An 18210-nucleotide genomic window follows, 5' to 3' on the forward strand; every position below is an offset into this window, starting at 1 on the left:
CATTGGTATTACACTGATGGGTATCTCTGTTTCTCTCTGTTTTTGTGTGTCTCTCTGTGTATCTGTGTATCTCTCTCTCCCTCCCTCCCCCTTCCCACCTTCCAAGTTCAAAAGATATGCTGGAGTATAGCAGTATGTCCTTCATGGGAAGTATGGCAGTAAGAAGTTATTGCCTAAGTGCAGCCTGCTTCTCACAGCATCGCCTCATAGAAGCTTGCAACAGAAGCATAGAGCTAAAGAGAAAAACTGACTTTTTAGGGCCAGTGCCTACATTTCAGGGCCCGCAGTGCCTGGCACACAGTAGATACTTAATAAGTACTAGTTGGCTGACTGACTTCCACGAGGATAGCAAGTTATCTTACTTTCTAAGTGTAGAAACAGTAATAAAAGTTTCCATTTATCTCCCATGGGACTGTGTCATGGGGGCCCAAACCAAAAAAAAAAACCAAATTCATCTTTGCTTATTGGATAGTGCAGATGGTCAGCTGAGATTAGAACTCTAGACAGTCAGAACCAAAAAGATTCCCAGAAGGAGCAGGAAACAACTAGGAAAAAGGTGTCAGAGAGCATTTCTTTCCTTGTAGATACGGCAAGAATTGGCACCCTGATCCAATGACCTCCTAGAATCTATGCTGGTTTACTACTCATATATTAGGAATGCATACAGGCATATTCAGAATAGAGAGAGGTTCTTGTCTCCTCTGAGGAAATTGGGGAAATTGAGGGGATTGGAACAGCAAGTGGTTAATTGTGAGAATTGAGTAAACCACACTGACTGCATCTTGTGACTCAGTTCTGGAGCTAGCTCCGTTCCCTTTCTATTCAGCTGGGGGCCTAATTCTACCTCTATCTTGTAAGAAAACTTTATTCACTTGTGAGAATTGGGAGAAAACCTTTTGCATTGTTTGAACCTGGCTCTGTGTGACTGGGAAGCTGATCACCTCTCCCTGCAGCTTAGAGACCCTTAACTAAGGACCTAGACTATCCCAATCAGAAACCCAATCATTAGACCCAAAGATTTATACAAGGATTTTGCTCACAATTTTATGTCTCAAGCAACCCATATGGCCCCATACTGATCAATCAGGTATCTTTTCCGCATACCTCTGACCATTTCACAGACACTTGAGAGGAGCTGAACACCTCTTTTTTTCTGTTTGCTCTCCCCCTCCCGATTTGGAAAATCCCTAATCTTTCATCTAATTAGAAAGCAGATTGCCTCATGTTGCAATTGTTTCCTTTTAGTTAATTGCCCTTATTTGATTAATTTTTTAACATATAAAAGTCTGTCTCCCCCTATATTCAGAGTCCAGTCCTAAGCTCAGGAGGGGGCCTAGTCCCAATTTGTTGGACAAGTGGCACGCATTGCTTAATAAATCAACATGCTCAGAAGATTGAACCTTTGTTTCCTCAGTCATTTCATTTTTCACCCACCACACCTCATAGCTCCAAATAATATTATTGTATCTACAGGTTCCAGAGGAAAGCCAAGCTGAATGGCCCTTGAGTTATCCTTGTCCCTTAACCCTGTTCATCTACTCAAGATTTTAAGGCATTTAACTATTGAAATCACAGCTCTTCTATCCTTTTATGGAATTACACTTGGTGTCACCAGAATTCTTGAAAGTAACTCTCAATTCTGTCGCACAGTGGAATTTCTTGGCAACAAAGAGAATTTTCCTGTCCAGAACTCTAATCCTTGGACTTTCTTGGAGCAGGGATAGCTTTAGATTTGAACTTTCTCCCTCTACTTTCCTCTTGGAACAAGATATGATTTTGACTCTCCAGAGACTGTATGAAAACAAATGGAATGTCCCCAGCCAACCAAAGAACCAGGGGAAAGGGGAAAATCAAGCCATGACCACTAGACATCTCAAACACAGACAATTTAACACTTTTTATAAGAAGGAAAAAATGTTAGTGTTGTTCTCTCATTGGAGAGAAATGTTGAAAGGATTATATCTGTCAAGAACAACAAATGGGCCCAGTCTGGAGTCTACAAACCTAATTGCTCATGAGTGCAACGGTTCTCTTGAGTGAATGAAGTGAGAGTGCAGCCCTGTTTTATGAGTGGAGAATTCACCATTAATGCTATGGACAGTATAAGAATGAGCTTTCCAATTTCTTAAAAACTAAATAAGCCCTAATAATCATTGTATGGTGTCATTTTATAATGGATTGTTGATTATTTCAGCACTTCCTAAAGGTCCAATTTCACAGTTACTGAGAAGCCCAAGTCTGGGAAAAGAACAAAGAGAAGCTGTCATGGAAACACTGGGCAATGGCAATACTTTGAAGGTTATTTGCTATTGTTGGGCTCAAAGACAGCTTTTCTAAATCACATTCCTGTCCTTATAATTCACATCACATTTTCTAAGAACATAGTAAAATACACTGTGTGACTCTTCATATACCACTACTAGTACTACTACTGCTGCTGCTGCTGCTGCTATTGTTGCTACTGCTGCTGCTACTACTATTACAAAGCTAGCAATTATATAGCACTATAATTTCATAAGGTGCTTTACAAATATTAGCTCATTTTGTTCTCATGGCAGCCCTGAGAGATTTTGCAGATGACAAAACTGAGACAGAGATTAAGTGAATTACCCAGGGACTTACAACTAATAAGTGCTGAAGAAGAATTTGAATTCATTTCTTTTTGACTGTAAGTCCAACACTTTATCCACTGAGCCACTTAGCTGCCACGTCCCTGTGACACTGACATCATTTTCATTTTTATATATGCTCTTATCTTTGGAATACTTAAGGTTGAAGCTAACTTTTCTGGACTGCATTCATATTACTACCCTTCATACTCTCTACACTCCAGTCAAGCTGGCTCTGTACTCTTCACTTCATCTCCCATCTCTTTGCCTTTAAACAGGTTGTCCTCTCTTCCTGGAACATTGTCCTATTTCATCTCTACCTCCTAGAATTCTCAGCTTTATTTCATGCTCAATTCAGATGCCACTTCCTGGGATACTTTTTGGCACTATGCTCTAAAAAGTTGACTGTTACAATCTGCTTAAATTAGTCTGGTCACACTTGGCCAGAGTGACTTGTGAAACTATAAGATACAATCACTAAGCTCTAAAGAAACTGGACCTTATCATCCTTTAAAGTACAGGTCAAGTTCTTAAGGGAATACAATCCTGATCCCCCTTAAATGCTTTCTCCCTCCTCCATCAGCTAATACATATAGCAGCCCCACAGTAGAATGGAAAGAGTGCTGAATTTGTAATCAAAATAACCAGCTTCAGATGAGAGTTTGTGTAACCCTAGGGAAATCATTTAATGTCCTTGAGCCTTAGTTTTTCATCTACAAAATGGCAATAGCACTTTCCTCGTAGAGCTGTTGTGAAAATCAAATTAGATAATCTGTGTAATGCACTTTTCATACCTTAAAGTAATGGTGAGTTTTTACTATCTTCAACTTTATATATGTTGCTCAAGGGAATGAATGCATGCTCCTTGAATGCAAAACTTGTTTTTATTTTCTTTTTGTCTTTGCATTGCTAGAAATTAGCCCAATACTATTTAGTGCTTAATAACTATTTGTATATCATAATTAAATTGATGTTTTCATCAGTATTGATTCATGGGATCTTAGCATTAGAAGGTGTTTTCAAAGGGCAGCCATTCCCAGCTCCCTCTAATGCACAAATTCTATATCTTTAACTATAGGAATTCATCTATCTCTTGTGCAAAAATTCAAATGATAGGCAACTCACTTTCCTCATGAGACTGCCCCTTCTATCTTACGTATCTTTAATTAGAATTTTTTTTCTTTCATATTGAGTCAAGAACTACTTTCCTGTAACATCTACCTTCTGGAGATACAAAGAATAAGTCAAATACTTCTTCTACATGACAGTCCTATAAATATATGAAGACAGCTATCATTTCTCTTATCTTCCCTCTTCTAGTAACAATACCCAGAAACCACCTCACCACATTATTTAGGAATATGGTTGATCAATACTTACCTAAAAGGAACCAGGTTTTTAAAGTCCAGAAAATGTTATTAATGAAAAGCATTAAGAGTTTCATAGATTGATGGAAAAATGAGATAAAAAGTAAATTTTATAGGCAATGTTTGGAGGAAAAAGAGAGGAATTAGTTCACAATTATTTGTGGGAGTAAAATGAGAAGTGAAAATATGAGATTTAAAATTACTTTTAAATTTTGATTAAATATTACAAAGATGCTTCTGGCTCTGGGGAATGAATGAAAGGGAAATACAGACATAAAAGTTTAAAGAGGAAACTTCTACTAAGATAGACATCAAAAGTAGTCCTCAGTATGGAGCATTTTGTAATTAGCAAATTATCAGGCCAGGTCACTTCATCCACTTCATGATTCTATCATTAAGGAATATTATTTCTTTGTGTCCATATTCATTACATTCACTATCAATGCCACCTATGTATTTATACAAGAAACGTGTCTAACCTTTTGTCAGTATGAAGTTACCTGCTTCAATGAGCTATAGAGGAATTAGATAAAATCATCAAAACCATTTAGCAGAAAAGAGAGGGGAAATGGTTCCACCTTTGTACTTGGTTCAAATTATTATCAAAGAATTTCTACAGCAACCTGGAGCTTGTTTCATAGAGGAAGAGGAGTGTAGCCACAACAACTAGGTTCTGGTGCCTAATTACCCCACATACACATTTCCCTGCAAGACAAAGAACCTGGTATGGGAGCCGGAAGGAAGGAGGGTACTATATAAGGAAAAGACAAAAAGTGACATGGCCATGACTTTGGTATTCCTTTTCTTTCTTGCATATACTTTTAAAAGACAGGAAGTAGTTGTCATGGCCACCTGAGCCATTTCTTCTCAACACATGGATAACTGGGGGGTTACCACAGCAACAGAAAGGGTTTGGAGTCCTCTTTTGATATGTCTAGGGTGAAGGTTGCTAAGGCAACCACTGGTGGGTCCCCATGGGTGGTGATACATCATGTGGTGTTGCTATAGAAATATTGACATATCAATAATCTTTTTCCTAACATTCTCAAAGTGACTGGACCCCAGAGCTGAGTCGCTATTTTTACAGTGAGCAGCAGGAATCTTCAGGCAAACATTAGCCTTGTGGTTCAAATGCTGCATGACCAAATGATCAGAATGTCAAGTAGTATATTGGGCCCCTAGTCTAAAAAGTTATGTCCAATTCAAGCTGCCCAAACCCTTTCTGCCATCTGCTAGGCCCATATAGTCTTAATGTACAAACTACTCTAACTAGGTAAATGAATGCCTCTATATTTCTAGAAGCCTCTGGTGCTGATTAACAAATAATGGATATAGCTATACTAACATTTGCCAATTCAAAAAATGTCATCCCTACCTAAACCACAGTTTAGGGACTGTGGTGGAACACAGAAGAAGGATGGACTGGACTCTGTTATCAATGTAGAGTTATTAAGCGTAGACATGTTTCTCAATCCCTTGAAAATTGAACATTTACATTTTCCACAAATTTTACCCCGTAAGAAAATGAAGTTGGAGAAAATGAAGCAAAATAACTAAAGTGGAAATGACAAGGGTGGGTGGGGGAGGCAGATATGCCAAAACATGTTATTCTTCTATTTAGTAGTTAGTATAAAATGAAACAAAGAAAACTAAGAGAAATTCTAAGAAAACCTGTGCAAATTAAAATAAAATAAATAATAGGTAAAGAGATGGCGCATAAGCAGTTAAGAGAGGTAGCTTTGTGAGAATGGGAAATAACTGTTCAAAGCTCCAGAGATATTCAATATGAATGTGAAATTTACGATTGAATGTCAAGATGCTTTAACTGCTTAAGGATTCCTATGTTTAAGGCATTCCTATAAAGTGGAGGAAATTCACTTTATATGTTCCCTTGGAAAACCACAAATATCCTAAGTAAACTTTTTCAAATGAACACATAATAATTTAAATAATGTTAAAATATTTAATTATAAAATTATTAAAGTGGTTAATATTCCCAAACCCATTACTAAATAAAGTATAACAATGCCACTTGTAAGATGAAGTAACTCGGAACAGATAGTCATGTAAAAATGAGTGTTTGATTTAAAAGAAACAAGATATATTGGTATGTGTGCTTTCAGAGCTAGGTATTTGAGAGGCAGGATAGTATAGTGAATAGAGAGTTAGCCTCAGAGCCAGGAAGGTTTGGGTTCAAGTCTCACTTCTGAACATACTGGCTAAGTGATGGGGGAGAGATAAATCACTTAAACTTTTCGTTTTCTTGGTTAGTGGTATCAAACTCAAATGGAAGCTGAGGACACTAAACTGTAGATAATGATCCCTGTGAACACATATTGACTTAAAAACTACATATTAACATTATCTATGTTCTATTGCATTTTTGTGTATTTTATTAAATACTTTTCCATTTACATTTAAATCTGGTTGCCACATTTGGGAGTGGCTGAGGACTGCATGTTTGATACTTCTTCTCTAGGAAACTCTGTAAGACCCACAGTTGCAGAGAAAGTGTCAATTAGTATTAATGGGAGAAATTCTTTAGTGAGAGATCCCTATACCAAAGAAATTACAACTCTGGTCTCTACCCCTAGTTATTTTCCTCTAAAAATTAGTTTATTGGGATTTTTAAAGTAAAATTATTTATGTGCAATTTTACAGCTACTTGATTCATAAATGAAGAAACAAATTCATGAATGAGGCAGGATATCATCATGTGGTCAGTGGTAGAGCCAACACTAGAACAGAGGGCATCTAATTCAAATCCATTGCCATAATGCCCTCATTTAAAGAAAGCAAAATAAAATATGAAGTGAGAACTGGTGCTGTAGTGGATAGAGTGCTGGGGTTATAGTTAGCAAGACCTTCATTCAAATCCTTCCTTAGACACTGAATTCCTGTGCAGGTCAAGTGAGAAGGTTGAAGTTAGTGCCTTCTAAAGTAACTTACAACCCTAAATCTATAATCCTTTGAACACTGAATCTATTACATTTGTGAGGTAATACATAGCCTAACCAGCTTCCTTCATTTTCACAACAGTCTTTCTCTTGTGGAATGAGATGCTGTTTCACATCAGTCAGTGAAACAGGCATTAACTTTTATTGGAGGAGAAAATGTAGCCACCTGTCAGTGAAATTTTAATTAATTAAATATTTTTTAAAATAGAAGTCACCTAGACTGCTACTCACTTTCACTTTTAGGGAGATCAGGTCTGAGTGAAGGAAGCAATTAGTATTTTAAAAATATCCTACTTATAACAAGAGTTCTTTCATAGAGCATACTCATAGTTACCCTTCCTGCTTCTGGTTGGACATTTTGGAAACTTCAGGGCCTGCTTGTAACCACGTTTGACTCAGTGACATAGGACTTGTACTTTGAGATGATAAGGAGTCTCTTCATTGGCTCCAAAGTCAGAAGAGCTGATGACCCAGTAGAGATATAAAAGTGAACAAATGCCACCATTTTTGTCCTTCTTTTCCTTTATGGCTCTGAATTACATGAGAAGTGAATGTTTAAAGCTGATTCTAGAATGGAGAGTGGACAAGGGAAACCCAGTCCAGTTTTCCTTAACCCTAATCCCTGGCCTTCATGAGGCCATAAGCACATGGCATCTAAAACCCATATTCTGCTTATACCTGTTTTGTCTTTGTTCTTTCCTGATCTCAGGTGAACACTCATGAGTTGGACAAGCCTAAGCTTAGAGCTGACCTTGTGAGTTCAAGAAATTTTGAGCTCTTGGTTCCTAGTGAGTTGAAACTGAACGATGGCAGAGGATTAATGGTTGACAATTACTCTAGTGCCCTTGGAGACAACTTCCATCAAAGTGAGGATTAGACCAAGTATAGCCATTTTAGCAGGAGATTTTTACTACAAATCAGTTGGACAGTGCAGAGGGAATATGAAATATAAAATGCCTAATTATCAATCCTGCAAACTCCTTTATATTTTGATGAGATTTAAATATCAGTTTCCAGGAAGATTGTAATGGTTAGAAGTTAAGTTACAGATTCCTATCTTAAGTTTGTTTTTGTTAAATATGTGCCCAGGAGTCTTTTACGTTTAGCATTTCTTTTGTTTATAGACATCAAATAACTATGCCCTGCCTGTTTTGTATTATGTATTGAATACCTTCCCCATTTTAAAGGAATCCCTAGATGTGATCCGTAAATTAAGCTATAATTGCCCCCAAGGCACTAGGGTGATTATTTAATTACTTAAATGTTTTAGAACAGTGGGCCTACCACCATGGCCCCCACACTCCCACACACAATTAGAAGCCAGAGTCCATTGGACTGAACTCAGTCCAAACCAAAAGCCTGAATACATAACAGAGTGGGCACAATATGTCATCTTCCTGTGAGCTCAGCAGTGGTTCTTCAAAGTTAGACATTCATTAAGTATTGCAATATGTCTAACTGCAGTAAAAGATTTTTTTTTCCCTTTTGGAACATCTAAACAACAGCAAATCAACTTAGTGTCTTCAGCCCAAGCTATGCTGAGTGCCGGTAAAAGTTCTAAATTCTCTACCTCAAACCACTTCATACATTCCCGCCCTCAAATACCTCAGTGCCATGCTCTTGGAGTTCAAGTCAGAAGCTCAGAACTGGAAAGAAGAGGAAAAAAAGAAAAGAACAGAAGGAGAAAAGGGGATAGAGAAGGAAAGAGGAGAAAAAAAGAGGAAAGGAGAGGGTAAAGGAGAAGGAAAAGGAGGAGGAAAAGAAGAAGGGCAGGTTTGGGGTCAGGAAGGGTCAAGAGCAGGAACTTAGTGGGGTCCATGATCTTGATTAAACTCTCTCTGTTTGTTTATTTCTCCAGAGAGAAGGGGGGAAGAGGGGAGGCATAAATTCCTGTACAAGTTAAGGTCAGGTCCAGATCATGGAGCCAAAAAGCAAAGATCATAAATCAAATTGAAAAAATAATAGTCCAGAAGCAGAAGGCAGCATCTAAATCAGAGGTAGAATCAAAATAAGGAATCCAAACAAATTCTGATAAGGAGCTAGGAAGAAGTGAGATCCAAAGTTCAGGTTAAGGTGTTGAACTAAACAAAGTTGTCTCAATTGCATGTAGAAAGAACTCAGAAAAAGAACATGAATCTAAGCTCTGCTAATTACTACCTTAACATCTCTGGGCCTCATTATCATCACCTGTAAAATGAAAGGATTGGATTAGAGAAGCTTTCCAGTTCTAAAACTGTGACTGTTTGATGCTAATTTGTCATTCTTAGTTGGCCTTTTGTGTGTGTGTATGTGTGCATTTTTGCCTGGTTGTGTGTTGCGTGCAGACTGCTAGTTTCTTCTGAAGTCAATTCACCTGAAGAGTCATTCCTATTGCTCTCATTATCCTCCACGGTCAAATCCACATGATATTGGATGTGAGTCAAACTTTGAAGCATGAAACTAACCACACAATTGTCTGCAGCGTGCTCACATGCAAGCTTTTCTATTAAGCCTAAAGAAACTGGACAAAATAAAGAATTCTACTGGATTACTACACACCAGCAATATCTATTAAAACCTGAAGCTGACCCACTTTCCCAAGACTACAGTAAAACGGTAAGAGAATGGTGCTAAAGAAAGGCAAATAACTTAAAATGACATTAAATTGCTTTAACACAACAAAACATTAATAAGACACAGATAACTCTAGATTAGGAATGGTAGTCAGGGGTACTGTAGCCTATTTTCCTGATTGAGGCAAGGCCAAAATATTCCTAACAAATGACCATTCTACCTCTGCTTTTAGATCTCCAGTGATGGGAAACTCACTATGTTCTGAGGCAACCCATTACATTTTGAGATAATTGTAAATTATTGGGAAGTTATTCCTTTTATCAAGTTGATATATGCCTCTCTGCAAGTTCCACAAACTTTTCCTGGCTTCATCCTCCAAACCAGGGGTGGGGAACCTGCAGCCTTCAGGCCACATGTGGCTTTCAGTATCCTTAAGTGCAGCCTTTTGACTGAATCCAAATCTTACAATGGCCTCATTTAAGTATCTAGAAGGCCACACATGGCCTAAAGGCTGCAGGTTCCCCACCCCTGTCCAAAACCAAGAATTGGCTGAATGTTCTAAATTGAGTCTATCTGTTTACAAGTGCAAGGGGATTGGTTTTTAAAGTCCAGTATCTAATCTCAGGAAAGAGACAAATAACAAAGTACTATTTTACTAAATAAAATTTCAACAACCTGTAAGTATCTCTTTATAAAAGGTAAAAGAAAAAAAAAGTCCCTTGAGTACATTAGAAAAAAAGTGATAAAATAGGATGATCATTGACAAGTCATAGGCTAATCTTTCCCTCCCTCCAACCTCAAAAAGTCATTTCCATCAGTCCAAGAAGTCAGACTCCAAGAGGAGCTGCATTTTTTTAAACATATGTTAAAAGTGCACAGAAGAGGAGTGGGGGAAAGTACAACAGACTCCATTGAGCTGGGCAAACAGGAGCACACATAGAAGTCAGAAAGAATGTGGCCAGCACTCCAGAATGAGGCTGCATTGCCCTCTTGTCATGAGGAATGTTGGGACAGATGTGGTATCACTGAAATCCCCCAGACAACAGATACCAGTAGGGGAATTCTGTACGGCCTTTCTCCCCTTTGGGTCTTTCATGAAAGCATAAAATCTTTCTTTCCAAGCATGAGAAAGTTTGTTTACCTCTCTGTGTTTTAAATGTTTGTCTCTGTTTTTATAAACAATGTTAACTGGGAAAATTGCAAATCTTGAAGTACTTACTAGTAATTGCAGTTAGGAGAAGACAGCTGATGAGAAAGCTTCACCAAAAAGGAAGACAGAATTAACATTGAGGTACTTTACCAATTCACTTTCTGGCTTGGGGCATCAAGCTAAAAATGATATGAAGAATTATATATCCTTGGCTACGATCTCTCGGAGCAGAGAAGAAGCATTCAATTCTACTGGGAGACCTATCTTGTAAATAAATATTAGTCTGGAAGAGGTATGAAAATAGAAGCAGTTGAACAACACTACTTTTTTCCTATAAATTATTTCTTCTGGAGGGAATCCTATGTTGGAAAAAGATCATGGATGATCTATTACTGCCATAACTACTTATAAGTTAAACAATCATTAAGTCCTGAAGGGATTACTGTGAACTGGACAGAGAAGAAAAGAGGTCCACATTTGCCTTTGATTATGAGAAAAGGCAAATAGAGGTTTTGCAGTTAGAATGAGTAGCATTTGAAGAATGCATTCTAGACAGGCAGTTCAATTTTGCCTTTCAGTAGGTCCATTCTAGCATACTGAGATTAATACAAGTATTCTAAACCTTCAATCATGACCTCTGAGAAAGACCTATATTTTTAAATCTCTCACAAGGTAGAAGAGGAGTCATCCAAGAACTGACTTAACCAAAGAAAATCAAAGGTCAGTATCCATTTTGTGCCTTCAAAATTATTTTCCAACAACTTCTACAGCCCTCAAGTAATGGAACAAAAGGCAGAGATTTTGCTTGGAATTATGGTTTTTTTGTTTGTTTGTTTTCCACTCTTGTTATACTTTTCCACCAGCTCTATCACTGAGACCAGAAGAGGAGATGACTGACAACAATATTGCTCTGTCTTAGGAAGGATATCTTTAAAAGCTGGGCTAATTGCACAGCATTATTAAACTTCTCTGAAGCATTGCCATTAGCAAGATTAAAAAGCAGAGGAGTAAGAAGAAGCAGCCATGTTTCTCAAAACCCACCACAGCTTCTGGTTGCTGTTCATTTAGCCAAACCAATGCATTTTAGATATCACAGGCACAACAACAAGCTCAAATAAGCAAACACAAAGGTCATCAGCAGGCATAGGCACAGAATATTTTTTTAAATGGATTTTCCAAAAGTTTTGAGAGTTTGAGAAGCCAGAATAGGGATCATGATGTCAAATCAAGTGCAATATGATGAGATGAAATCACTGCAGCAGGGTCACTCAGAGCTCCTCAAAAATATGTGATTAATAAAAGGTAGTTGTTGGAATCTACATACTATCTAATTTTAACTAAGAATCACAGACTAATTGTTTTCTAGATTTTACAGGATAGATTTGAAATTTATCTGGAATTTTCAGAACCATTATATGGTGGGAGAGGGTAAGAGGGCCCAGGTAGGGAAATGGTCAAAAATCCCAGATACTAATCAATTAATCAGCAAACATTCATTACATGCCTACTATGGGCCAAGCAATGTACTTGGTGCTGGCAATACAGAGAAAAGAAATAATTCCTGTCCTCAAGGAGATAATATGCATAGACAAACAGACAGCAGACAGATAGATAGATAGATAGATAGATAGGTAGATAGATAGATAGATAGATAGACAGACAGATATTATATATATATATATGTATATATATAAAGCTAATAATAGCTAACATTCATGAACTTAATATTTACCAGATGCTGTGCTAACAGCTTTGTAATTATTATCTCATTTGATCCTCACAACAACCCTTGGAGACAGGTGCTATTATTGTTTCCATTTTACAGATGAGGAAAATTAGGCAAATAGTGGTTAAGTGATATGCACAAGGTCACATAGTAAATGTCTGAGCCTGAATTTGAAATCAAGTCTTCCTGACTCTGGACTTGGTATTCTATCCACTGTACCACATAACCATCTATCTGTGCTCGCTTTCTCTCTCTCTCTCTCTTTCTCTCTCTCTCTCTCTCTCTCTCTCTCTCTCTCTCTCTCTCTCTCTCTTCCTCCCTCCCTCTCCCTCTCTCCCCATATGTATATTATGTTATGTATGTGTGTGTGTGTATACATACACACATACACACACACACACACACACACACACACACACACAGACACAAAAGGAAACCTTTGCAGGGAAAGGGCACTAGCAGCTGGGGCTGAGAGGAGGACACATCAATAATGCCTCATGCAGAAGGTGATGTTTGAGATGAGTTTTGAGTTGTGATAGAATGGAAATGACCATCATAGTTGGAAAGTAGCACCTCTTAAACATCACAAAAAGAAAAAATGTGTCACTCCTGTAATATCCATAATCTTCTCCTATACTCATGATGTATTTCCCACAGAGTAATCACAACGCCTATCAACTAAGTAAGTCCACATGAGAATGTTGCCAAAAAACATCAGAAAATACAAGAGCTTTTCTCACTATGCGCCCTTCAATTCAATTCAGTTCAATTTAGAACATTTCTAAAGCACCTTCTGCAGGCAAGGCCCTGTGTGATAAGTCTGTGTGATAAGCACTCAAGCCCTTAGGCTAGTGCCTAAATGTTAACATACTGAACACCACAGCATAAATAAATATACATTCTTAGCTCTAATCTTCATCTGGCCCTGAATGCAGTTTGACCTCTATTCTGTGGAAGGAGAATAAATAGAAAGGAAACAAGGCAAGAATAAAAGGGTGTTGAGGTGAACCATCACCAAACTGTTAAAACAATATAACCTGGCCTATTCCTTTATTTCCAGACTTCTTATACTTATCCACTCCATGCACTCTGTGATCCAGCTACTCTGGCCAGTCTTCTCTGGCGGAATGTGAACTCCTTGAGGGCAGGGACTATTTTGTCTTTCTTTGTATAGAAAAAAGAACATTACTGCTATTACTTAGCATGGTGGCAGGTACACTTAAACAAATGCTTGTTTGAAAAATACAGGAATCCTTAGAAACAAGAAAAGAAAGTCCCTCACCTCTCCTGACACATGACATCTTCCAGGACTCAACAGAAATTGGCCACTCTCAGCCCAATCTCTCCATCCCTCTGTTGTCCTACAATAGCAATCTTTTTGTTCCTGTGCTCTGGTAGCTAGATTCAACTACGTGTGTCACTGATAGGCTTAAGTCACAAATGGAGGTTAAAAATTTGCCAGACTTAATCCCAATTGTCTCACAAAAAAAAATAGCAAAAATATTTGCCAGAAAAGGAAACATGAAAAATAAAAAGCACAGTAAGCAGGCTAAAGGATTTCTCTCAAAGAAGGTTCATAAGGTAGGTAATAGTTGAATGTCATTAATTTCAGATATTACCCACAGGAGAGGGTGCCAATACCTACAACATCAGCAACTGGTAGTGGATCCCGTCAGATCAGGGGTCAACAAAGTATGGCCTGCTCACCAACTCCAGTCAGCCACCTATTTTTCATATGGCCCACAAGCTAAGAATGACTTTTATATTTTTTAAGTACATACTTTATTTTAAATATTTTAAAACACTTAAAATAAGGTATATCTTTTATTTTAAAATGTAAAAATTATTCCTAGCTCATATACCATACAAAAACAAGGTGGCAGGTTAGATTTGGCCTGTAGGCCATAGATTGCCAGCCCCCACACTAGATCATAAATTTCTCAAACGCAAGCATGACAACTTTTTCTTCGGTATCTCCCCAAACTGGCTAGAAGAGTTCTAAGTCTTGAGTACAGCAGACACTCTAAAAGTCCGGTTAATTTATGACCACAACAACATAGAAAGGCAACATTGTCTATGGTAGAAGTTCCTAACCTAGGTCCTATGAACTTGTTTTTAAAAATATTTTGTTAACTATATTTCAACATAATGGGTTTCCCTTGTGATTGTACGTATTTTATGCATTGAAAAACATTATTCTGAGAAAGAGTCCACAGGCTTCATCCAACTGCCAAAGGGGTAACACACAAGAAAGTTTAAGAACTCTTGATTTATTGTATAGAAGGCTGAACTTGAAAAATGAATATCTGGCTTCAAATCCAGGGCCTTAGACACCTTCTAGATATTTGACCACAGGCAAGTTGCTTAATTTCTTTGAGCCTCAGACAACTTCCTCTGACTTTTCCACCATTATGAATAAGTTTGTGATTTGTATCACACAAATGAAATCCTGGACCTTTGCTATTAGACTGTAAACTCATTTTAAGGAAGGATGGTTTCATTGTTTAAACTTATATCCTCATTACCATGATCAGACAATGCCGTAATTCCACTAGCATTTGGTCTAACAAATTGTATTCTTATATTAGGAAAGTGTATTTAGATTCCTATTAAATATCATAGTGGTTAGATAGCTGGCTTCAGGATCAGAAATCTCTAGAATACACAGTAGTCTTACTTCTGCTAAACAAAGATTGTGCTACCCAGTCAATCATTTCACTTCTCAGTGCCTCAAGAAACTTTCTCAAGATTTTGAGTTGCAGAGAAGGTGTTGATCTATTTTCATAGAGGGCATTCCTTGTTAGGAGCTCCCTATACTCATGGAATCACAGGTAGGTACAGTAAAAATAATATTAATAATAATAATAATAATAGCTCACAGAGAATTCAGGCACATAGAAATGAAAACTAAAGTCAGTTTCATTGTCATGTGACTGCATAATTAGCAAATTACTTTTTTTGGCAAAGCGGAAAAAAGGATGGGTTTTCACTGCTAAGAATGATTTCAATTCATATTAAAGTCATCGCTGAAAACTAAAGGAAAACACACCCTCAGGTCTTAAGAGACAGCACTGTGTATACAGTGATAATACATGGAACACAAACACTCCAACTTTTGTCAGCCAAACTAACGTACCTATTAATAAAACTCAACAACGCTGTGAGACAAATAACAAAAAATAGCTCATTATTTATTTTACACCCTCATTAGCTGGGAATTTAAATAGTTCTGGTAGTCATTTACTAGAGAGGTAGAAAGGGCCTATAAGGTCATAATCCAAATTGCTGATTTTACAGGTGAGGCAACTGAGGCCCAGAGAAATTAAGTAATGTTTTGCTTGATTGCCTAAGAACACACAAGTAATAAACGGTAGAGTCAGAATTTGAATCTAGGTCCTCTGATTGTAAAACCAATGTTCTTTCCACCATACCATGGTGGCTGTAAGTGAACCCCTGGAAAGATGATAGCTATATTCAAACAATTTAAGAATTATCCCTTAAAAGAGAAATCAACTGTATCCTGTGTAGCTCCAAAAGGCAGAATAAGAGGACAGAAATTACAGGGGGAAGGGCTAAGTATCAATACCAGGAAGAAAATTTTAACAACTGTCTGAAAGAGAAATGAGGCACTGAAATTCCCTGCATAAGGCACTGAAATAGTTTATGACGTAATGAGATTTCCTTTCATTGTAAATAAGTAAAAGCAAGTAGATTACCTACTTGGGACATCATAGAAGGGACTCCCAAAATGGGTAGGAAGTAGGATCACATCCTTCCCAACAGTAAATTTCTAAGATTCAAGTTGAAATATAAATATCTCTAGCTGTTTTGCATTTGTATTTCATGATTATTAAAGTATTTTTGTTACCTACTTTGAAAAATATTTTGCCTCTAACAGGGACATTGAAAAGCATTTTACTTTCTTTTTATGATGTTATTGCCTTAGGATAAAGTACTTTCCAAGGGAAATACATCTCTAATAACAAAACGAAATTTGACTGGAACATTGTATTTCAGAGATTGTTGTATTGAGATAACAGAAATTTACTTAACAATGTTATTTTTGGAGGGCGGGGGGAAAGGGGGGGATGTAATCGATAAAGATACCACAACCAAAGCCCATGTAATTTTTGCAAAGGTCTCAACAAGTGTATCATGAGGTTTGCCTTTAGTCAATGAGTTTCTTCCAGCAGACTTAGAAAATTAGAAAACCAAATGAGTGCTATGATTGCTGTTCCTGTTATGGCTGTCATTATTAAGCATCTTCTTGTTTCATAAATTGAAATAAATGCATCAGGGACACATGATACAATTTGGCTGGGAGTTGGGCCAAATGTTTTCCCATACATCTAGGGACCAGTGATTTTCTGAATGGCACTTGAGTTATTTTTTCCCCTAAATAATTCCAAGTAAAGTCAGCATGTAATTCACTAAAACAATTATCTCCCAGTACTCACAACCCCTCTAAAGTCTGCCCTCTGCTTACCTTGTCTTTATTTTCAGAACCAGAAGCCTCTGGTTTGGTCCGAATCAGAAATGGAGTGGACAGCCTCAGCAGGACCCTTTCGAAAGTGGCATTGATCTTTGGGGAAACTATGTCAAAGCAGTCCTCAAACTTCAGACTCTTGTGAGTGTCACATCGGAGCTGTTTCCTAAGCCCTTCCCCCAGTTGCAGAACCAGCATGCTGGCGTCAAACATCAGGTGGAAGGGGAAAGCTCTACAGAACGTGTTGATGCTGATTCGGAGGTCGGCAGGAGTTTGGGATGTTCCTGGTGGAAGGTTTTTCGTGATGTTTGAATTTTCACATTCCTTAATGACAAATGTGAGGCAGCTGCAATTCCCTGGGTTTGAGCCCTCTAAGCACAGCTTCTCATTGGTCACTTGTTCCACCTCCAAATCCAGACGGTAGATTTCTTTCCTGCAGCCTTTATCATTCCAGGCATTGCAAATCCCACAATATGGTGAGGATGAAAGTAGTGGAGCATGAGAGAACCTTCTGGAAGCTCTTTGCATAGGAAAGACGGAGATTCCAGAGTGGCTTGACGTCCAAATGAAGTTCTAATATGTTCCAGCAAAGCATCAAAGCCATTAAAGAAGTCTTGCAAAGTGCTGCCTACGGCCCGAAGGACTCTCTCATTCTCATCAAAGCAGATATTAAAGAATTCCTCCCCAAACCTTTCTTGCATTTCTTCAAGCTTCAAACCTAAAAGCAAAGGGAGAGCAGATGTTAACATAACTGAGAAATAAGTGTTGCTACAGCCATTCTCTTTGCCTGCATTTATGACTTCCATGCTCCTGTTTTAATGCCCCCTAGAGGAGGTAAGGATGGCCCAGACCTGTGTAGACTTCTGGGATTTGGAGGATTTTTAAAATCCCAATCCCAGAAATCTATGCAGGTCCAAGCCATTTTACCCTCTGTAGGGGAGGTATTGTACTATGATTTTTTATTTGTTGTTATTTACAAATAAGGCATCACAATCACTTATACACAAGAAAGATCACAAAGGTGAAAGGGATGTTAGAGCTCATCTCAGAGGCAATATGGTATAGTGGATAGGGCCCTGAACTTTAAACCAGGAAGATCTGCATTCAAATCCTAACTCAGATACTTATTAGCTATCTAATTCTTATTTGACTCTGGGCAAGCCACCTTATTTCTCTTTTACTCATTTTCTCCATCTGTAAAATGAAGGGGTTGTACCCCATGGCCTCTAAGCTATAAACCCATGATGCATATGGCTCTAAATTGATGATTCTTTGATCTGATCTAACCCTTCATTTTGTAACTGAGAAAACTGAGACGCAGAGAAATTGAGTAACTTACATGGAATAGAAGGGGAAGTTGGG

The 18210-nt window shown here is 37.8% G+C and overlaps 1 protein-coding gene across 1 annotated transcript in view; it reads right to left on the reverse strand.

The window, feature by feature from the left end:
* Positions 1 to 18210, reverse strand: part of GUCY1A2 (guanylate cyclase 1 soluble subunit alpha 2) — a 433766-nt gene that overhangs the window by 315555 nt on the left and 100001 nt on the right. The window contains 2 exon segments of the mRNA XM_020996105.2: positions 16849 to 17273; positions 17276 to 17566. Of these exon segments, the coding sequence (XP_020851764.1) occupies positions 16849 to 17273; positions 17276 to 17566 (716 nt within the window).

The sequence above is a fragment of the Phascolarctos cinereus genome, unplaced genomic scaffold, assembly GCF_003287225.1.
Source record: "Phascolarctos cinereus isolate Bilbo 61053 unplaced genomic scaffold, phaCin_HiC Scaffold_726;HRSCAF=1367, whole genome shotgun sequence".
NCBI classification, from domain to species: Eukaryota; Metazoa; Chordata; class Mammalia; order Diprotodontia; family Phascolarctidae; genus Phascolarctos; species Phascolarctos cinereus.